Source organism: Ambystoma mexicanum, chromosome 2p (genome assembly GCF_040938575.1).
Source record: "Ambystoma mexicanum isolate Mex_15411 chromosome 2p, UKY_AmexF1_1, whole genome shotgun sequence".
Lineage (NCBI taxonomy): Eukaryota > Metazoa > Chordata > Amphibia > Caudata > Ambystomatidae > Ambystoma > Ambystoma mexicanum.
In genome coordinates this window covers 1,201,247,522-1,201,270,746 of record NC_090923.1, presented here as the reverse complement: position 1 = coordinate 1,201,270,746, position 23,225 = coordinate 1,201,247,522, and the positions used below count along the sequence as shown (strand labels likewise).

The 23,225-nt window shown below is 44.2% G+C and overlaps 1 protein-coding gene across 1 annotated transcript in view; it reads right to left on the bottom strand.

Annotated features, from left to right (window-relative positions):
• The window catches only part of TEX28 (testis expressed 28), a 217,181-nt gene extending 194,443 nt beyond the window's left edge, over nucleotides 1-22,738 (bottom strand). Inside the window, exon 1 of the mRNA XM_069643079.1 lies at nucleotides 22,061-22,738. Coding sequence (XP_069499180.1) covers nucleotides 22,061-22,549 — 489 coding nt within the window. The 5' untranslated portion in view covers nucleotides 22,550-22,738. The remainder of the gene's footprint in view (nucleotides 1-22,060) is intronic.
• Between the last annotated feature and the right edge of the window lie 487 nt (nucleotides 22,739-23,225).

Here is a 23,225-nt window from a genome sequence, read left to right as displayed (position 1 = left end):
ATCATTGCACCTGTTGCACAATAGGGAGCCACATGGCACCATTTGCTTTTGCTATGGTTAGGCCCTTATAAGACCCTTGCTTTAGGAAGTGCTTCAAGATATTGCGGCATGAAAGGAAGTGCTCATCAGCACACATGTAAAATATGGGCAACGTACATAGCCTCCTACATACCATTCACCACACCCAATGCAACGTTATACAGCCATGCATGCAAATATGTGGCCAGGGTGAAAGCTGGCAGGTGCAATTCAGATGGAGAGTGCAGTGCACATGACATGAGCATTTAAACATAGGGTGTACTATGGTGTGTTCTCTGTGGTGAGGGCCTAGTGCCTTGGATGCATGGCTGGAGTGGAAAGGGAAGAAGGACTGTCCCTGCTTTACTGGGGCATGGCCCGCACTGTAGCTGGGAACCTGCACCTGCCACATCCAGCCCTTTTAAGCATGGTGAACATGGAAATGGAACTGTGGGAATTAGCTTATCAGGTGTCGAGGGTGTGCCTCAAAGGAAGGGCCGGTACTATTTTTCCCCATCAATCTGTGTAGTGAGGGTGGCAGGCAGCAATGGAAGGATGCAGAGTCCAAATAGTGGGTGTTACTTTTGTGCAAGATCTGTAAAGGTATGCTGTGCAAAGAGGCATGGCTGCTAATTTTGCATTGGAAGGAGTGGGGGCTTTCTGGGGCACTGTCTATGAGGGCAGTTTTGGCTGTATGGTTGACCTTTGCAGATGTGTGGCCTTTGTCGGTACTGTTGATGTTGTCCTGCATTATGGAGGTCTACACATGGGGTACATGTCATGTGGACGTTTGATCCATCGCCTAAAGAAGTTGCTGGAAGAAGTGATGTGGATTTTTCCCACTGCCAAGGTGTGTTTCTCAAGAATGCCACCAAGAGGAGCATGGGACCATGTCAGTGTAATTTGTCCCCAGCCAGAGGTCGGAAGGTGTTTAATTAACAGAAGCATGTGTCAATTTATGTCCACTGCTGGGATGTTCTCCACCGACTATGACATCCTTAATGAGCAAAATTTGCAGTGGTTCCATGAAAATGGCATTTTGTTTACCAACATTGGCAATGCTGTTTTGTTTTACACTGTGCAAAAAGTGTTGAAGAAGACAATCCTGTAACAATGTAAGGAGGCAAACAAAAGATACATTCTGATAAAGAGCTAAAACAAAAAAGGTTCTTTGTAAGTAGGTAAAAAAACAACACAAAAAAGAAAATCTTTTCCGAGGGACCAATAAAGACCAAATCCCCTAATCTGTTTCACACTTCTTACCCCCGCCCCCCTTCCCAACTGGTTGCTTGCTGAAGCGAGTGACCCTGAGGGAGTTGGAGGCGGATGAGGGACGAACTTGAGCACAGAGATATTTAGCAAGTGAGAGTTGCAGGTATTGAGGCTCCAGGGCCCAGAAGGCCTTGAGCATAATGCAGAGGGTTTTGACCTTATTCTGTGAAGCTACTGGGAGCCAATGCAGACATTTCAGTCCCGGAGAGATATGATCCAGGGGCTTGTGGTCAAGTACAAGGCACGCAGTCTTTTTCTGGTTGAGTTCCATAGGGCACAGAGTAGAAGCAGGGCAGATTTAGAACAAGGCTGTTGCAATAGTCTAGCATAGAGAGATCCACAGCTGTGGATACAGTGACCTTTTCGGACGTTGCTTTAGGTTGGTAACATAAATTCAGTGCTTGTTTTGGTGCGATATTTTTACGATGTATGGAGGAGATGTGTTAGTGGGGAAACAAATTCATAGTATTGTCGGAAGCAAAGAAGAGACCTGCTGTTTCGATATTACAATGGGTGATATAGGTAAATGAATATGTTGCAAGCATAAACACTTGAAGTGCCACTTGATGGTAGTGGAGGGGAGAAAAAAACAGTAACCTTTTCCAGAACGTAATGGACGCTCCCTGCAGATACCGTCAGCACAGGCACTTACAACGAAGTTGTAACCGTACTGCAGTAAAAGTTTTCCTACCTTCACTTTGTGGCTATGGGTGCTCAGGTGTCAGGCTGAGATCCTGGTGTCTCAGAAGCTCGGAAGCTGCTGAACCCCCGACAATTCACCCAAAATGTGGCACTCTGAGCTGATAATATATATAACCGCTCAGTTTACCTCACTTCTAGGGGAAAGGGGGAAGGGACAAATTAACAAACACCAGGCTGGAAGCTATCAACTACCTGGTTCTTCACCTGTAGTTAAAAACATAAACATATAATACACCTCATTTCTCAATGGGTTACTATACTAACCTTAAAACTCTATATCCTTTACCAAAATAGTTAAAAGACCATACCTGGTACTTCTCTTCAGAATGCCCAGAGAATTGATAAGCAGACAAGACTTCCTTACTTGTTGACTAGAATCTTAAATATCATTCAGCCTTCTCAGTAGGTCCATGAATGTAATATTTAACTTTGTAGTTCGTCTTTTTAACCTCAAGATTCTTGAACAAAGTCTTAAGTTCTTTAAAAAAGTTAAAGGAAGTTCTTTTAAGTTCTTGTATTTCTTTTTATAATTTCTTTTTAGAGTGTCTTTTACCCTTGAACAGTTTTGAAACTTGCGATGAAATCTTCACGTGGAAAAATCCTGCGCACGCGCTAAAAGTCCAAACCGCGGGTAAAACGCATACACGTTGAAAATCCAAACCGCGGGATAAAACACACGCGCTTTACTCCAAGTCGCGGGAAATACGCACACGCGCTGAAATCCAAATTGCGGGTATAACGCACACGCGCTAAAGTCCAAGACGCGAGTTACACACACTCACGCAAAAGTCCAACCCACAAAAAAATACGCACACGCGCAAAAACCAAATCGCGGGAAAAAAGCACACGCGCATTAGTTTATCACGTGACACTTCTGAGAGCTCGCGCGGAAGCTCCACATAGATTTGTTCTTGCGCACGCGCAGATTCGAAACGCGTAACAAAATACACACGCAAACTCACGTAGCAAAACCCTCGCGTATATGAACAGAAGACGCAAGTCAAAAGTTCACGCTCGCGCTTCACTCTCACGTGCAGAGTCACTCGCGCAGGCTCAAGGTAACGGAAAAACCACGCACTTGTTTGAAATGATACGTAGGAAAGAAAACAAACGTACGCGCTACAGTTTTTAGATACGAGTTTGTGATTTCAATCCTTTTAAATTAATATAACCTTTTTACAAAGTTCATCAAAACATGGAAAGTCACTTATCTCGTGATAGAGTCTTGAAAACTTATTTTCTCAGAAAATTGGAAATTTCTCACTCCTGTCCTGTGTCTCCACGAAACTCCATACACGACTCTTGTTATATTTTCAAAGATGCCGCTCGACTGCTTGAAACTTGAAACCCCTGAACAAGTTACGCAGGAGCAGCTTAGCACACGACCTCTCAGCTGGGCAAAGACGATGAAAGGCAGTTTAGAATGTTCACTGTCCTCCCTATAAACAATCTCCAGCCAATTAGAATTTAGACTGAGAACCTCCATCTTGGCTTGGGGCATTTTCCATAGACTGCAATGAAGGTTAAGGGCAAAATTGGCTGTTTAAAAATATAACCCATAATAACTTCCCAAAACCTTTCTATACTTAATATGTGTCTCCCCTGACCCAATGTCTCCTCTGACCCAATGTAAATGAGTATATGTCACTGTATGTAAAAGAATATGTCACTCCAACCTGACAGTACCTGACATCAGGTGGATGAATGTTGATGCACAAATCTTGCATTCTTTTACTGAACTTTCTACTGGACGTGCTTTTAAATGACACGCTGCTTGGAGGCTTAATGTGCAATGGTACATATGAAGTGTTGTACAAAAGTGACAGTGTAAGATGCTAACATCTTGAATGCCATTGGTGGATGTGTGTGTGACTATTTAACAGTACCCAATGAGCTAGTGATGGACAAGAAATAGTGCACAGGGAAGAAGGACTCTCCTGCTATACTGGGGCGCGGCCGTCGTGTTACTTGCGGAAGCGCACGTGCCACATTCTGTGCCTCTCACCATGCTGGGCAATGGAAATGGGACAGAGGGGATTATCCAATCAGGTCCTCAGGATGTGCGTCACAAGAAAGGGCGGCAATAGGAAGAAGGACTCCTCCTGCTTTACTTGGGCGAGGCACTCACACTACTTGGGGAAGCGCACGTGCCACTTTCTGCGCTTCTCACCATGCTGGCCAATGATATTGGGACTGTGGGGATATTCCAATCAGGTGCTCAGGGTGCTCTGGGTGGTCAGGGTGCTCAGGGTGCTCAGGGTGCTCTGGGGAAGGGTGGCAATATTTTTTTTCATTACTCGAAAAAAGTTGTTTCAATGTTTTTGTGACCAATAATAAACATGACCGGTTTAAGTTTAGGGAAGAGCTAACAGAATTCATGAGGAAAATACACCTCAAACAATACTTTGAAGATAAAGAGGACTCCACCGAACCAGATAGTGGGTTGCGTAATAAATCAAACTTTTGCCCCCCAATACACTCTCGGACTGCAGAAGCTCGAGTTTTTGAAAATAGAGTATTACAAGAACTTGCTATACTAGAGAAAGACACAGAAAAAGAAAAGATCTTCCCAAATCTAAGTCGAAAAGAGAAAACCACCCTAAAGGGACTACTATTCAATGATTCCATAATAATACGAAAAGCTGACAAGGGAGGAGCCGTCGTTATCCTGAATAGAAAAGATTACATCGATGAATGTATGAGACAACTGGAAGATGGCCAGAGTTATCAGAGATTAGATGAGAATCCCACACAAAAATTGGAAACAATGATCCATCTGAAAGTGACAAAAGCAGAGGAAAGGAGATGGATCACAAAGAAAGAAGCAGATTTCTACAAGCAGACAAACCAAGGACACCACAATTTTATATTCTCCCGAAAATTCATAAAAGTCTAACTAGGCCTCCAGGGAGACCAATTGTGTCAGGCTGTGACTCGGTATTAGAACCTCTATCAAGATTTGCGGACCATTTCATGCAACCAATGGTCAGAGAGATGTCTTCCTTTATAAAAGATACCACACAAATTATAAAGGAAGTAGAAGGGAGACCATTTAACCAAGTTGAAGAAATTCTGATATGCCTTGATGTAGTATCTTTGTATACGAATATCCCACAAAGGGCCTCACTTGAGGTCTTGGAAGAAAGACTCCTGATGGAAAATAATAACACTGAAACCCCAGCTTCTTTCATACTTTGGTGTGCTGAAGTAGCACTAACGGAAAACTATTTCCATTTTAATGGATGCTACTATAAACAAATACAGGGAACGGCTATGGGGGCTACACTAGCCCCGAGCATCGCAAACCTCTACATGAAGGCTTTCGAAAAAAGAGTGATCTATGGTGACAACAACCCTTTCAGAAATAATATCCAGGTCTGGAAGAGGTACATAGATGATGTGCTTTTAATTTGGAAGGGCGATGAGAGTGAAGCAATTTCTTTCTTCAAATGGTTGAATGAACAAAATCAACACTTAAAGTTCACTGAGAACTACAGCAGAGAGGAAGTGAATTTCCTAGACGTAACAATAAAGGTTGATACCAACAAAGGAGAACTCTTTGTTAAACCGTACAGAAAGCCAACTGATCGGAATGCATTATTACATCATACTAGTTTTCACCCGAACCACACACGGGATAACCTGCCCTTTGGGCAGTTTTTGCGGTTGAAAACGAACAGCACGAACAGAGAAGACTATAGAGAAGGGGCCAATAAATTGAGAATGAATTTATATGAAAGAGGCTACCCTAAAAAACTGGTAAACCGGGCGATGAAGAGGGCTGACAATAATCACCGGGAAGCCTTACTTGAGCAACATATACCGAAACTGGACAATTATGGAGAAAGGAAAAAGCCCACTGGAAAAACCGCTAATAGCTTTCCGAAGAAGTAAGACTGTGAAGGACCAAATAATGCGCAATGACAAAATAATGCGCAATGACATAACAAAACAACATAAATTTCAACCAACACTGACAGAGAGTTGGGGAATGAGAATACTAGAGGGACATGTACCGTGCGGCAGTTGTACGTGCTGCTCTCAAACTAAGAAATCAACTCAAATAGATCTTGGACTGAGAAATGAGTGGAGACAGAAAACACTAACTAACTGCAATTCCAAATTTGTGGTATATGTGATATGGTGTCCCTGTAAAAAAATCTATATAGGGAAGACTGAAAGAAAAATAAAAAACAGGATAACGGAACATAAGAGCTGCATAAGGAACAGAATTCATTCTGCACCTATGGTAGGACATTTCGTTGAAATGATCTATAAGGCAAAAGAATTAAAGTGGTCGGTGGTTTACAAGGTGAAAGAGAGTAATGATATGAACATCGACAGGAAGAAATTATTAACAAAAGAAAAAGAACTCATTTTTTTAACAAAATGCTGTGAGACGGGTCTCAATGAAAAAATCGAGTGATACAAAATGAAGTTATGCTACCACTTGAACTGGATATAAATTTGCATCAAAATCGTATAGTTTTGTCCAAAAAGCGATTGATGAGGAAATACGATTGAAATTAACGTGTTCAGCTCTGTAGCTGAATACAACATTTACATGTTGAAAAAAGCATAGAGAAACATATGTGAAGAACAACTTTGATGGGTCAGGAAATTAGATCCTTATCTATGGTGCAGGAAAGGCAGTACCAAAGAAGAAAGAAATAAATACGGAGTAACGAAGGCAAGAAAAAAGGACCTGTAATTCCGGAACGATGACGTGACGGAATATCATTGGATAGATGGAACCGCGCCTATCTACAACAATGTAGAAAAGAACATGGAAATGGACACAAGCCGGAAGGAGGAACCGACTGTGACGCTGGCAAAAACATCCGGGAATGCGAACAGAGACGACGGAAGTCAGAAGAAGCGAGAGAACGCCGACAGCAACCCGCGAGGCAGATGGATCAAGCCCTTTAGCTAGAAGGTAAGCGAAACATCCGAGACAGCGAATGTAAGACTGTAGGAGGGAGATATAATAGAGCGGAATGTCCCTATTTCTAAAGACATGTCCCGTGAGTTAGCTATAAGAGATATTGGCGCTTAGTACACCAAGAAGCCGTTTAAAGATCACGCGGGCGGAATGTTTCAATTTTTAAAGATACACCTTTTGTTTTTGCTTCTATAGATATCGGCACTTAGAACACTAAGAAGCCGTGTATAGATCACGTGGGAACCCGGGACGACCGAGGTCGTAACCATTGAAGCAAAAAGAGGCATTCATCTCGTACAAAGATCACTGAAGGGTCGGGATAAGCTGGAAATAGCAAACATGGCGGACTCTAACATGGGAAGTCCTAATTAAGGTACATACCCTAGAACTAAGTGTAACACCAGATTATGCTTATTATACATAGGATATGTAGTACCAGTTTAACCAGGAGTAACTGCAAGTGACTTTTCTGTATTGATAGATGTTGCAAAAGGTGAACCCAAAAAGGCAGTACACAAGTGTTGAGAATTAAGAAGCACCTAGAGATAGATACCTGGATGGATAAAATAAACAACCTGCAGGTAAAAGCCAGAAGGTAAATAGTGTACCATAACAGTAGGGTGAGAGCGTTGGGAAACTAAATACATTATCAAATGCCCCTTTTTTAAGGACAGGGGAATTACAGTAAAAAATAGAGAGGGTAGGTCACTAGAAAAACGGTAAACCACCTTATGAAAAGACGTCGTGTCGTGATAATGTCCTTTACCAAGTAGTGCATGTCTAGTACTGAAGAATTGGAAGAATATATTCTTTCATGGTAAATTGTATACCCCGAATGTAGGAATAAGACTGCATAGAAGTTGGGTTAATAATTAAATCCATTCTTCATACACTTGCTTCTCACAGATACCTTCTTGTGGAATTCTGGCCCAGAAATGAAACAGATGTGAACCGAACACATGAGCTTTGACCAAGAAGTATAAAGAATACAAGAAGACCGAATGGTCACTACATAACAGACTGTTGCTATACAAAAATTAACCCCTGAAGAATTTCCTGAAATTATGAGAACTGATAAAGGAAAGAAACATGTTGGGTAGTGTGGATTGTAGAATGAAAGGATGTATGAATGACATAAGTGTGAATGAGTAGAGCATGATTTTTATGGGGAAGTTAGAGTACCCAGTGAAGAAAGGAGAAGATATAAAAAGTAAATGAAAAACTGAAAAATGTGTCTTCTACTGATGAACTATCTAATAACAGAGATATGTATTATAAAATAGAATGTTATGTAGAAGCTGTCTGTGGTCAATGATACCAAAAATAGTGGCAAATGTGTAATAATTGAACTTAGACAAAAGTGCAAGATGCTGTCTTTGTTGAGATAATTGTGAATGTATTTTTTAGTGGTGTTTTTACTGAGAGTAAATAAATTGATATTTTTGATAAAAAAAACTGTTTGGAATAAGTATGTTGTAATTTAATGAGTTAAACAACATGCAGGACTGAGTTAGAAGAAGGTACTGGAGAAGCAAGGGACCCTTTAAGCATTAGTGTGGTATGTTTAGTGGTTTTGACGTTTTGAGGGTTGTCTTAAAGAGGTCCAGATAAATATTCCCTCTAGTCTCTTAAAGTTTTTTCAAGTTTCGATGGAAGCACCTTTACAAAAAAAGGCTCTTTTCAGAGCCGCTTCTACTAAGTCCCCTACCCTGGTTGCAATTTATTACCCACTCCCGCGCGCACAGCACAAAAAGTCTGCAGACATCGGGCCTCATTACGAGTCCGGCGGTAACTGTGGCGGTAAAACCGCCCGGTTACCGCCGGACTCGTATTACCATTCCGCCTCCGTGATTCCCGGAATTACCGGGGCATTACAATCCCGGTTTTCCGGGAATCACGGAGGCGGAATGGTGTTAATCCCCATTCCCATTGAGTCCTATGGGACTCGATGGGAATGGGGATCATGGAAACACCGGCAGCATTTCGTAATGCTGCCGGTGTTTCCTCGTCCGCCTGCAGGCGGGCGGTGTTAAACCCGCCAGGTCAGACCTGGTGGGAACATCACCTCCCGCCTGCAGGAGTCGGGACCAGGCGGTTCGGAAACAACGGTGGCGGCGGGTTTACCGCCACCGTTATTTCCGGACCGCCTGAGTTATAATGAGGCCCATCGTGAGAGTTGCAGGGTTGCATGTGTCACATGCGCCCCTTTTTGCAGATGGCGGCCATAGAAATTGGCCTGTGGAGGCTACGAGATTGCTCAATAAGGTTTCTGGGTGTGGTTTGTATGCACAGACTGTGGTACACAGTGTATTTGTCAACAGAAATGCAGAAGGTGCGGTTATGGCTATTGTGTTTAAGGAGCCACAGAGTACGATTTTTGGGGGAGTTCTGAATACATTGATTGAAAGTGAACGGAAAACACTGTGCAATGGTTGCTCATTTTGCATTCTATCATGTGGATTTGTACTGCTATGTAGTACCTACAATGAAGTGACTGATTTTGGTTAATCTTTGTGAGACTTTGGTGACGTGCGATGATGCCGATATTACTGTTCTTCATTGTGGAGGGAAAATTACACAACATGATACACGACTTTCAGTGCCGTTTGCAATGAAGGAAGCACCTGCCCAGGTCATGCATCTGTTTCCGATCTGCTGCATTGTGAAGAAGTCTATTTCTGCCTTTTTACGACATGTGCCAATGTCGTACTTCACAAATTGGGAATATGACGTTTCACAGCATGAAGAGTTGTTCCCAGAAATAGCGTTTCTCTTACTATTCATGCCCTTCCGATTTCTGCATGCACTATCCAAAATGCCTTGCTGTCCTTCTTGGAAGTACAGGAAGATTTTTTATAACTAGGTCTTGCACACTCAACCTCTTCAACTCTTCAAAATGCACTGAAACACCTAAAAACACCTCTTTTTACAGAGAGCCCTTTCTACCCAATTCTACTACAGTGTTTTCTACAGTGGCGCACCTCCCTTTATTTAGCGCTCATTCTGTAGAGCGTATACGGTGTGCGGCACCCTGCATCCGTCCATTGGCAATTCCATTGGTAAACTCTGAAAGGAGCTTTAATTTACACACGACACAGAAGGAACTGAAGGCAAGGGCCAGTACGGAAGGGGCAGCGCCTATAGGGATAACATAGGGGACGTGCACAGAGAGGTAAATGTTGGGTGGCCCTCACTTAAATAGGCGGCAGTGATTGTCATGCTCCCATACCGACCCTTCCCAAGCACTTCGAAGTACCTTCCCTCTGTACAGTAGCGCATTGCAGTATGGCGTGCTGCAGCCATAAATTGGTAGGTTTGCACAGCAACCCACGTACTCGCCAGGACTACTTGAAATGCGGTAGCCTAACGTATGAATCTGTAGGACTGGTGACAGGGGCGGTGTTACCAGCACACAGAGGATGCCCAACACATGCGCATAGCTGTGCAAAGGACAAACGTGCACTCCCACAACTAATTAAAGGTGCATTAGAAGATGTGTCCATGCGGCCAGTACTGAAGTCCTATGGATACCTGCCTTGTGATTATACACACGCTGGCCAGGTGCAGTCTCCCTACGAAACATCCATATTGCTTACCTGCACTGATCTCGGCCAGTAATGTGCGGCACAGACTCACCATGCAATGTTAACACAAAAAGAAAAAAACACTCACACACTCACCAACACTTAACATGTACACCTTCAATTTGTAAGATACACCGACACTATTAGCAAAGGGAAGGGGTAGCACAAATGGATACATGCACAGGGGAATGTGGGCTTTCAACAAGTTCGTCATGAGGGCAGCCAAGGAATCCATGACAAAACGTTGTTAACGGGACGTTATGGTTCAGTTGCGGTACCAAAAACCTATCACTTTTACAGGGAACACTATGCTAAAGTAATGTTCCGGTGCCCTACCAAAAACCTATCAAATTCACTAACAAAAAACATTGTTAAAGTGACATTATGGTTAAGTTTGCTATTAAAAACCTATCACCTTTACTGAAAACACTATGCTAAAGCAACGTTCCGGTTACAGTGCCGTACCAAAAACCTATGAAATTCACTACCAAAAAGCATTGTTAAAGGGACGTTATGGTTAAGTTATATTACTAAACACCTATCCCCTTTACTCAAAAAACTATGCTAAAGGAAGGTTCTGGTTACAGTGCCCTACTAAAAACCTACCAAATGCAGTGAAAAAACTTTGGTAAACGGACATTATGCTTCAGTTGCCCTAAGAACAACCTAGCAAATTCAGCACAAAACTTTTGTTACAGGGACGTTACAGTTACTTTGCACTAACAACACCCTATCCACACTATGGTTACAAGTAAAACCGAAAACCACCAGAAATTCGCCAGTTATGGTAAGCTAAGCAACCATAACTCGCGCCACCACTGTGCACTGCTAAGACTAACACCCATGACATGAAATATGACATCACAAATGTCATTGATGACATCACTGATGACATCACATGTCTGGCTCCCTCTTTTTTTGTTCACTGACATATCTAGGCCAGGTGGATTTCTTCACTGACGTCAGCAACTAAACAGTCAAAAGGTCCTATGAAAATCTTATCCCTAAATAATCATAGTAGGGAACCTGTTCTAACACTTAACTGTCTACCTCTTTCTGCGGAATACCATCACCATAGTTTTTCCAAGATGTAATGATATAGATAGCTCCTAGCCTTTCTCTATGAAGATTTGCAAGTTGTGTCTCAACCCCATCAGTGTTGTAGACAACAGTACAGCATCATCAGCATAGAGCAGTGCTGGGAACCTGTCCCGCCCTAACTTAGGTACATCGAGATAGTCAGCCAGCAATTCCTCTATGATAGTGTTTATAAACAAACAGAGTAAGAGGGGGGCCTGCATGCACCCCCGATGCACCCCCCTCCCAACTGAAAAGTCATCAGTGGAATCCTCATTCAAACCCCACCTTACAGATGCCCTATTATTACGGTACAGGGATGGAATATTGGACAAAAGCGACACTGGGATGCCCTTTTCTCTCAGTACAGCCCATAGTCTGCTACCAGAAACACTAGCAAATGTCGTACAAAGGTCCACGATGACTGCATAAATCCTAGAATGATGCAATGTAACATATTTGGCCAAGATTGCATCAGCCTAAGGCATTGGCCCACGGTGCTGATAGCGGGAAGAAACCCTGCTTGTGGGTGGTTTAATATATGGTTCTCAGTGGCCCACAATAGATAGCAGGTTGTTAACGCTCTGGCATAGACTTTTCTGGGGGCATCCAAAAGGGAGATATGTCAATAATTGCCTGGCTTCCTATAATCTTCCTTTTAAAAAATTGGCATAAAAATAGTGCTGCGCCAGGATTCTGGTACATTGCCTGTCTTGGCAACAAAATTAAAAACCGGTTTCAACAGAGGAGCCCATACGCAGATTTCGTCTTGAAATAGATGAGTTGGCAAACCATCCGGTCCTGGAGCTTTACCCGCTCCCAGGCTGTAACGCTCACCTGGTTCCCACGGAGGCGCAGGTCTAGTCTGGATTGCTGTGGCCTCTTCAAGCGTGATGCGCAGAGCCCGGAACACCGATTGAACTGGTTCCCCAAATCTTGCTTGACTGGCCCGTAGGAATATCCTTCTGCAGATGAGAAAGGGAATTAACCGTCTGCAGAATAGTGTGCTTGATTCCCCCTTGTTCCCCTTTGTTCTCCTCTAACTTCCTCCTCCAAACCCCCGGTTTAAGCTCACCTTATGGTTTGGAAGGATGAACTCTCCATCCTGCGTCTGGTGCAGGGGCGCACGTTAGTCCAGTTACTTCACTGGTTTTCAGAATGGCGCTGGCAAAATCCTCTTGACTTTTCTGAGCGAAACGCCGTAAGTATGAAGATTCAAAAGTTCAAGAGTGAGCCCCCTTTTATGTTGTCTTCCTAACTTGTGATCTGTCCTTTATTTCAGATGCAGAATGAAGACGATGCGTTGAAGGGGTTAATTGCCGATGGTAAACTCAGGTGAGTTAGTGAGGGCGATTCCTCTAAATGTCTTTATCATTTCCCAATAATGTCTTTTGTCCTTTCCCCATGGGGGCCACGGTGCGGTACCTGCCAACGGAGCGGTGCCGACACGAAATATGGGATGACACCAAGAAAAGCTGGTAAGTATTATGGCTGTAAGTTAGGCTTTCCTCCGGTGTTCCCTTTGCTCACCTTTTGTCTCATCTTCTCTCCCCTAGGCGCAGAGATGTGGCGACATGTGCTGACAGCCGCGATGGAGCCGGGAGATGTCTCGAGGACAGGTGAGTGAAGAGCGCGCTGCAGCGAGCAACGGAATGCTTTTAAATGGAAGTCCTTCTTCAGGGATGCTGGAGTAAAGATTCCGGATGCAGGTAAGAAGTTTGAAATAGTTCGTGGTTTTCACCTTTCTGCTCTCTTCTTTCCTAACAGGAGTTCCAGGTTCGAGGCAGGCGTGGCTGGAGTCCAGGAGCAGGAGCAGACACGGTGAGCGTTCAGCTGCTGGAATGCAGAACAACGCGAAGCATGAGCTGCGGGCTGGGCGTGGCTTAAATAGCCTCCAAAGAAGTCCCAGGTATGTATCCTTCCCCAACTAGGTATGTATCCTTCCCTGGCCACGCCACCAAACACCTCCCTTTATGAGCCTGGCGCCTATGGCGCCAGGACTGATGTCCAACATGAGCCTGGCGCCAAAGGCGCCAGGACTGAGTCCAAAGAGCCCCTATAAGGGGCCGCTGGGCTTTTACCCGAGGGCATGATGCCTGCTTCCGGCGGTGCTGGGACTGGCCTGGTGCTCCGGGGGCAGGCATCATGACAGCACTCCCCCCCAAGGCCCCTCCCAAGGTCGTTCCTTCTGGAGCTTTCGGTTTGTTTGGGAAATTCCGATGGAACCTTTTTACCAGCCGAGGTGCATGTACGTACGTGGTCACTGGGTTCCCAAGACCTTTCCTGAGGCCCGTACCCTTTCCAATCAATTAGATAGAAAAGTTTTGATTTTGAGATCTTAGAATCCAAAATGTTCTTAACCTCGAATTCAGGCTCCCTATCTATCTGAATCGGTTCTGGTGGCTTTGTTAATCTGGTTCCTGGGTGCACTGGTTTCAAAAGTGACACATGAAAAACGGGGTGAATCCGCATGTTAGCTGGTAGATCGAGCTTGACTGCCACTGGGTTGATCATAGCTTTGATCGAGTAAGGGCCTAAATACGTTGGATTAAAAGTTCGAGGCCCCTTGAGTGATAGGTGTTTGGTAGCCAACCATACTTGATCCCCTATTTGGTATGGAGGCGCCTCTCTTCGATGCAGATCCGCATTCTTTTTGTATTTCCCTTTCGCATGTTGCAAATGTGCAGTTGCATTCTTGAAGGCTTGAGTAATCGTAGAATGCAAATGGTCCACTGCGGGCATTTCAAGGCTCAGAGGTGAGTCCAAGTCTGAAGTACGAGGGTGATGTCCATATAGGGTATAAACGGGGCTCTGAACAGTTCCAGAGTGTATCGAGTTATTGTATGCATATTCAGCCACCCATAAAATGTCCTTCCAATTACCCTCTGATTGGTGCAATATACATCGTAGATATTGTTCAAGGGTCTGGTTCGTTCTCTCCGTCTGACCATCGGTCTGTGGGTGGTGGCTGGTTGAGAGCCTTACGTCGATTTGTGCAAGTTGACAACACTTTTTCCAAAAATGAGAAATAAACTGGCTTGCCCGATCTGAGACTAGTATGGACGGGAATCCATGCAATCGGATGATATTTTTGAGGAATTCCTTGGCAAGAACAAAAGCTGTAGGTAATCCTTTCAATGGAATAAAATGGGCCATTTTGGAAAATAAATCCACCACGACCAGAATAGTATTGTATCCATTGCAGGAGGGCAGGTCTGTGATAAAATCTAGTGACAAGGTGTGCCAAGGTGCTGGTGGAATGTCTAAGGGCTGAAGAAAACCGGCGGGTTTTGTTTTCTGACCTTTGTTTTGGGCGCAAACTCCACAGGACATCACGAAAGATTTAATATCCTTTTGCCAGGAAGGCCACCAGAATTGTCGTTTAATCTTTTCCTCTGTTTTGGCAATGCCAGGATTTCCTTCCATCAGGGTATCATGGTGACGGGAAATAACCAGTTCTTGCAATTCCTTTTCTGGCAGAAATAAGCGTCCTTGAAAGTAAGGTAAGCCATCGGTTACTGAAAAGTAAGACCCCCTTTTGACCCAATCCTGCAAGGCTGAAGAGTCCATGAATTGTTTTACTTGTGCTTGAATGTCTTCAAGGGATTGTAAAATCCCCAAAATTCTTTGTCCGGGAATTATCGGCACAGGCTCTGAGTTTGTGTCCATTTCTCCCATTCCAATTCGAGATAGAGCGTCCGCCTTGCCATTCTTACAGCCGGGGCGGTAGGTGATTACAAAATCGAACTCAGCAAAGAATAAAGCCCATCGGAGCTGTCGAGACGATTGAGCCTTGGCAGTTTTTAAATATTGCAAATTTCGGTGATCAGTGATCACGGTGATGGTATGCCGGGCGCCAAGAAGGTAATGCCACCAAGCCTTAAAGGCAGACTTAATGGCTAATAATTCCTTATCAGTGATTGCATAATTTATCTCCGGCGGCGAGAACTTCCTGGACCAAAATGCTACGGGGTGCAGCTGGTTAGTTTCAAGGTCTCTCTGAGACAGGACAGCTCCCATGGCTAAACTGGAGGCATCGGTTTCAACTATATATGGGAGATCGGGACGTGGGTGCTTCAAAATAGGTGCGGACGTAAATTTAGCTTTCAATTCCTGAAAGGCCTGTTCGGCTTCCTTGGTCCATTCAAAACGTTTATTTTTCCGCAAGAGTGCAGTGATGGGTTGCACCACACGTGAAAATTCCGGGATAAACCTGCGATAAAAATTGGCAAAACCAAGCATGCTTTGGACGCCTTTCACCGAACTAGGTGATGGCCATTTGAGGATGGCATCCACTTTCCGTGAGTCCATTCGGACCCTTTTAGGTGTCAAGATGAATCCAAGAAACTGAACCTCGGTGGTATGGAAAATGCATTTTTCCAGCTTTGCAAACAGTTTGTGCAGGCGCAATTTCTCTAGAACGGCCCTGACATGCTTTCTGTGATCAGATTCCGAAGAGGAGTACACAAGAATGTCATCGATATACACGACAACACAGACATCGATGAGTTCCCGAAGGACATCGTTCATGAAGAATTGGAAGGCAGCAGGCGCGTTGCACAACCCGAAAGGCATCACCTGGTATTCGAATAGTCCATATTTTGTACGGAAGGCCGTTTTCCATTCGTCGCCTTCTTTTACTCGTACCAGATGATAAGCCCCCCGGAGATCTAACTTGGTGTATATGCAAGCGTCCTTCACCTGGTCAAGGAGTTCAGGGATCAGAGGCAGAGGGTAACGATTTTTAACAGTTATCTGGTTCAATGCGTGGTAATCGATACAAGTTCTAAGGTCGCCTTCTTTTTTAGGCACGAAGAACAAAGCCGAGGATGCCGGAGACTTTGACGGGCGAATGAAACCATTGGCTAGGTATTGATCTAAATATTGTCGCAAATGCAGATTTTCTGGTTCTGTAAGGGCGTAAATCCTGCTACAAGGGGGTTGTGCACCAGGCACCAGATCGATTTGGCAATTGTACGATCGGTGGGGAGGTAACGTGTTGGCCTGTTCCTTTTGGAAGACGTCCTGAAAGTCTTGGTATTCTGGAGGTAGTTGCATGGAGTCAGGGGTTACTGATGCTAGACTAATTTTCTGATTTTCTGGGTAGCAGGTTTGTGCACAATCCGGGAAGGTTATTCTCTTCGCTCGCCAATCAATTCGAGGGTTATGTGTCTCCAACCAAGGAATTCCAAGAATAACCTGGAACTGTGGAGCCTTGATTATGTCAAACACAACTGCCTCCCGATGGCCGTCTGGACCAATAAGAGTCACCTCAGTAGTGGAATGTGTTACCGGTCCAGAGGCAATTTCAGTTCCATCGACTGTGGTGATGACATCTTTGCTGGTTTTAGGACGCAGAGGGAGGTTAATCCTAGAGACCAATTCACGATCCACATAGTTTCCTATAGCCCCACTATCGATGTATGCCTTTATTGCATGCAACCGCTTAGGCTGTTCCGGATCTACGAGAACCATTGGCACAATGAAATGCGAGGTCTGAGAGTTAGTTTTCAAGCTCGGCAAGCGGACCCCTACGCTTGTCGGGCGGGGTCGTTTCCCGAAACAGAGTCTTCATGGTTTTTATCAGCGGCTCCTACCACCTTCTTGGGCGGTTTTGCCGGGCAATCTCGTAGAAAGTGTCCAGGGTTCCCACAATAAAGACATAATTTTAACTGCCGCCTCCTTTCACGTTCCTTTTGGGTTAAAGGTCTTTTAACCTCTCCAATTTGCATAGGCTCGGAGATATCGGCACCCTTGGGATTCACGTGGGTCTTGACCAACGGCCAGGTTTCAAACTTGGACCGATCTGCTTTTCTGTTTTGAAGTCTGTGATCCAATTGGATCACTAAGTCTATATATTCTGTGCATTCTTGGGGCGGATTCACAACTTGGGCCAGGACATCTTTAAGTTCTCCGCGTAAACCTCGATAAAATAACGTGATTCTCTTATCCTCTGGCCACCCAGTTTCCACAATTAGTCTATTAAAGGTTGCAATGTAGGATAGGAAGTCCTGATTGCCCTGTCGCAGGGATAGAAGTTCATCATCCAGAGCCTGCCCCTGAGAGTGTCGAGCAAATAACCTTTCCATGCTTGCTTGAAATCCTTGAAAGTCACGGAGAATCGGGTCATCTTGAGTAACCAGTGGAACTGACCAATCGGCAGCACAGCCGCTGAGATATGACAATACAAAGGATACCTTAGTCTGGTCATTAGTGAAGGCCCCATGTCTGCATAGGAAGTGCCAACGACACTGATTCATGAATACGGCAAATCGTTTGGGGTCCCCTGCAAAGCGTTCGGGTGGGGCCAACGGCATGTTTCCAGGTAGATTAATCTGTACATGGTTACTGGAAACCACAGGAGTGGGGTTCCCCCCGGAACCGAGTAAAGGAGTTTGTCCAGCTTGACCTTGCAGAAGCTGTCTAGCCAGGTCATCAGTTCTTTCCCTTGTTACAATCACTTCTCTCCTGAGGGCATTAGTCTCTTGACGAGCGGCGTGTACTTCGGCCCGTAATTCCCCCAGTAGTTGGGCCAGTTGGTCAGTCTCTGAAGTTTCCATAGTGCCTGGGTGGGAATTTGTAGGGAGGCTTTGCGTTCTGTAACGCTCACCTGGTTCCCACAGAGGCGCAGGTCTAGTCTGGATTGCTGTGGCCTCTTCAAGCGTGATGCGTAGAGCCCGGAACACCGATTGAACTGGTTCCCCAAATCTTGCTTGACTGGCCCATAGGAATATCCTTCTGCAGATGAGAAAGGGAATTAACCGTCTGCAGAATAGTGTGCTTGATTCCCCCCTTGTTCCCCGTCGTTCTCCTCTAACTTCCTCCTCCAAACCCCCGGTTTAAGCTCACCTTATGGGTGGGAAGGATGAACTCTCCATCCTGCGTCTGGTGCAGGGGCGCACGTTAGTCCAGTTACTTCACTGGTTTTCAGAATGGCGCAGGCAAAATCCTCTTGACTTTTCTGAGCGAAACGCCATAAGTATGAAGATTCAAAAGTTCAAGAGTGAGCCCCCTTTTATGTTGTCTTCCTAACTTGTGATCTGTCCATTATTTCAGATGCAGAATGAAGACGATGCGTTGAATGGGTTAATTGCCGATGTATGGGATGACACCAAGAAAAGCTGGTATGTATTATGGCTGTAAGTTAGGCTTTCCTCCGGTGTTCCCTTTGCTCACCTTTTGTCTCTTCTTCTCTCCCCTAGGCGCAGAGATGTGGCGACATGTGCTGACAGCCGCGATGGAGCCGGGAGATGTCTCGAGGACAGGTGAGTGAAGAGCGCGCTGCAGCGAGCAACGCAATGCTTTTAAATGGAAGTCCTTCTTCAGGGATGCTGGAGTGAAGATTCCGGATGCAGGTAAGAAGTTTGAAATAGTTTGTGGTTTTCACCTTTCTCTTCTCTTCTTTCCTAACAGGAGTTCCAGGTTCGAGGAGGGCGTGGCTGGAGTACAGGAGCAGGAGCAGACACGACACGGTGAGCGTTCAGCTGCTGGAATGCAGAACAACGCGAAGCATGAGCTGCTGTCTGGGCGTGGCTTAAATAGCTTCCAAAGAAGTCCCAGGTATGTATCCTTCCCCAACTAGGTATGTATCCTTCCCTGGCCACGCCCGAGTGAAAAAATAGTCCCTATGAAAAAATAGTCCCTTTCAGGTCTCAGGGAGGCCTGAAGCGTGGAGCATGGTCTGCATCAGGTAAGTGCACCAAACACCTCCCTTTATCAGCCTGGCGCCTATGGCGCCAGGACTGATGTCCAACATGAGCCTGGCACCAAAGGCGCCAGGACTGAGTCCAAAGAGCCCCTATAACGGGCCGCTGGGCTTTTACCCGAGGGCATGATGCCTGCTTCCGGGGGTGCTGGGCCTGGCCTGGTGCTCTGGGGGCAGGCATCATGACACAGGCCGTTTATGGCATCTTTCACCTCAACTATAGAAAAGGGATTGTGCTTACTTCTATTTGCTCCGGCAATCACAAATTTTAATAAATACTTTGAGGGCTTCCGGGTCTTTTCCATATAATGTACTAAAATAATGGAACCACTCACTCAGTGGAATATGGCCTAACAAATGGGTTCCGATTTTCCTTTCATCCCCTGCCACTGACTTCCACAAGTTAAGCTGGTTGCCTTTTTTACAGTAGTTTAGCAAGTCATCCCATTTTTTCTCGTTAAGCTCAGCCTTTTTAGTGGCTACCGTCACTTTGCAGGTATCCCTTCATGTTTTCAGATGTGATTTATCTATCTGGGAGACATTCTTGAGGTAGGTTAGTAGATGGTTCTTAGCATCTTTGCATTCACTATCAAATCATCCCCTATTATCCAATGCATGCTTCCTTGTTTTCCCAACTTGCTTAGTAAAAAGGGGAGCAATGTCTTCATCATGTCTTTACATAAACTTCAACATTTATAGAGGCTTCATCATTTAAACATATACCCTCAATGTGGGCTTAAATACTCGCATAAATTCTTGGTTTAATTAAACACCCATCCCTCGATCCCCTTGGATTACTACTAGCATGTTTCCCCATGCTCACAATACAACTCAGAATGTGCTACCTCTCTCTCTTTTTAGAAACATCTCTTGTGGCCCACTGCCATATTTTACAGCAATAGGGCAGCACCAAAAGTGGACCATAGCACCATAAGAAGCAGACTCATAGAAACCAAGTATCTTTCCGCCACCAAGACAAATCTCTCAACTTACAACAACTGGCAGGATAGTTAAACCATGTAGAAACCCACAACCAACAGTGAACCCTTTACAAAAGGGGTACATATGTACCAAACCCTTATTATAGATCAAAATAGTCAAAATATCACTAACAAAGACGCATTGAACAATTATGCAACATGGATTAATGAAAACTGATAATGCTGATAATGTTGACGGAAGATATATTGTCCTTGTGTCCTCGAACCAAGACACCCACTACATAGACCCTGTTACAAATGCTTACACACCACAATTGTCATTGTGCCTAGTAGACTTTGTATTTGCAAACTAGAACATTGAAAAAAGGCTCAAGGATGGCAAAGTTTCTGTGCAAATGCTTTACCAATTAGGCCCATCTCCTATTCACCACTCACTACCCATGCAAAAACGTTTTCCACCATGTACCACTCACAACTAAAGTGTGTATGTATCATTTATTATTTAGTGTGCGCATGGTTTAAAAGCAAACCTTATATATTACAATGAACAATATCAATTCATCCAATACAGGTTTCATAAAATGCTAAAAACATGAAGAAAATGACTTTTCGCCTGACCTAATGTTAATAACTCCCTCATACGACTTTTACAAAATACATACTTATCACATTTAAAAGGAAGTCTTAGAAGAAAAACTTTCCATCATTAATAATCAAATCACTTCATATATTCCTAAAATTCGATTCATCTTATTTTAATTCATTCCCTGTTTTAAATCCTCTGCAGACATCCCAAAAGTGCATAGGTTAATGCCAAGCAGTTTCCTTGGACAATCCGTGACCATAGGCTCTCCCTTAAAACAAATGACGAATCGCGCACAAAGCGGTTAAGGAAGAGAATCGACAAATTTAATAAGACACCACACTCAATAACTAAATTCTTGAGGGTTTCAATTTCAAGGCCACAAAACCTAAACACAACCACTGAGTGCTCTAATTTATGCCTTATTCAGATTCATTCTCTTGTCTTCAGCAAGTGAAAACAAAACCGCATCTCTATCTTTCTGAGACAGGGTGACGGAGACTGAACAAGCTAAGTACATCTATCCCACAATCACTTATGGTCATTGTGTGAATTGACAAAACGTGTTCATATTTTAATTGCATTGCATGTTTAACTCCAGTCGTTCTGCGGGATCTGTTTTTTGGCTGGACCCAAATTTGCAATTAATTTACTAAAAGACAAACCTTTATCAACAATGTTTTTTCACAATTTTGTACATAATGCATACTAAGTAAGGCTTTACTAAAGGCTTCATAGAGAGAATACCACTCACAACTCTCCTAAGTCTGCTCAAGCATGGCAGTGTTTCGTTTCAGATAAATCCTCCATGGCTCTTTAGGACCCAAGTGGAGAGCATATTGTGCTCACATACAACAAGACTGGCTTTAGTACTTGAGGATCTCATCACTTCATAAAATGTGATATGCATACACATTTTGTGTCTGTGCATTGTACTGAATTACAACATGCAGTCAAAGATAGAAGAACATGTACTTTGCTAATTGTGGGAGAGGTGCTCTTGTTTTCATTAACACCAAGTTGTTTGATGTCAACTTTCTACAGTGTTACATTAAAAGGGATATGTGTGCAGTTTGAACTACCTCACCCATACACCGACATGGGAATGGGTATGGCTGATTGTCACAGAATCCCTCAAGCTGTAAAATACTCAGATCATTCAGAAGCAGAAATGCCACAAAGAATAGAATAAAAAGAAGAATGTAAGTACTTTTGTGTATGAGGGATGTGGCTTACCTTGGTCCTGTTTAAGCGTGTCTTCGTAGCGATGGCCTGTGACTTTGGCACCATGCCTTCGAGTCCTTCGCTCTCACTCTCCCCTTTCTTGGTATTCTTCTGGCTCTGCCCACTTGCCTTAAATAAGCTTGTCCTCTTGGGAAAAGATGCCCATGAGTGCATGATCAGGTCCCTCTTTCTTTTGAAGATATTTTTCTCCTGTGATGATACAGAGCTGAATGGAAGCTCGCTCTTTTCAGCCACCAGTGAACAAGAGGTGCCAGGCAAGGGCTCATCGACTAAGGCCATTTTCTCATCCAGGTCACTTTGGACTTGTGAATACTCTCCAGAGACGTCACTTGCCTGGTTCTGTGGTGGCTCTGATTCAGTTTCATGACTGAGCAGGTTAGTGCTTGTGGGAATCGTCTGTTGGCCACTATCATTAGTAGATCCAACGGATATGGGTGGATCAACCAATTCCTGAGTACCATCTGTGGGCAAAACACTCATTTGTGTTTTTTCTTAAGTACCAAAGCTCTTAATCCTGGGTAGTCACGTCTCTTTTTCTGCTAAATATCAACAATTCAATGGCTTTCACCACCTCTGGTATCTTCAGAAGACACCACTGACACACGTTTCTCAGTGTGATGCTGGGTTTGGTCTGCAGTAGCTGTCTAACTGACACAGGTGCTGAAATCTCAGCATGGCCATCCAATGGCTGACCCATGACTGAATGCATTATGATGTCACAGAATGACCTCAGCAATTTGCCCAAAGGTGTCAACAAGCCCTGCCCTTGTCTTCCAGTCACACTAACCTTAGTTTCTATAGTAACGGAATTCAGATTTAGTATACTGGAAATGTTATTTTCTTTTAAACATTCAAAGAAGAATCAACTAAAAGATCATATGAAGTCTCTAACATTTCAGTCCCCCTTTACAATATCAGGTTCCACGTGCACATTTATCTAATATTCCAGTTCCTTGTGGTGCAGCAACATCACTTGCCACTGGGTGGACCTGCACAGTGCCTTAAGGTATAATTGGCACAAGAAGTGCCTGTCTGCTCCTTACTGATGAGAGGCGCAAGGCATTATCTTCCTCATCGGCCACCTCCAACAGATGGGAGAGTTGAGTACATTTTATCTTCATGGCAGTGACATCTCCACCCTAAATGAGCTCAAAAG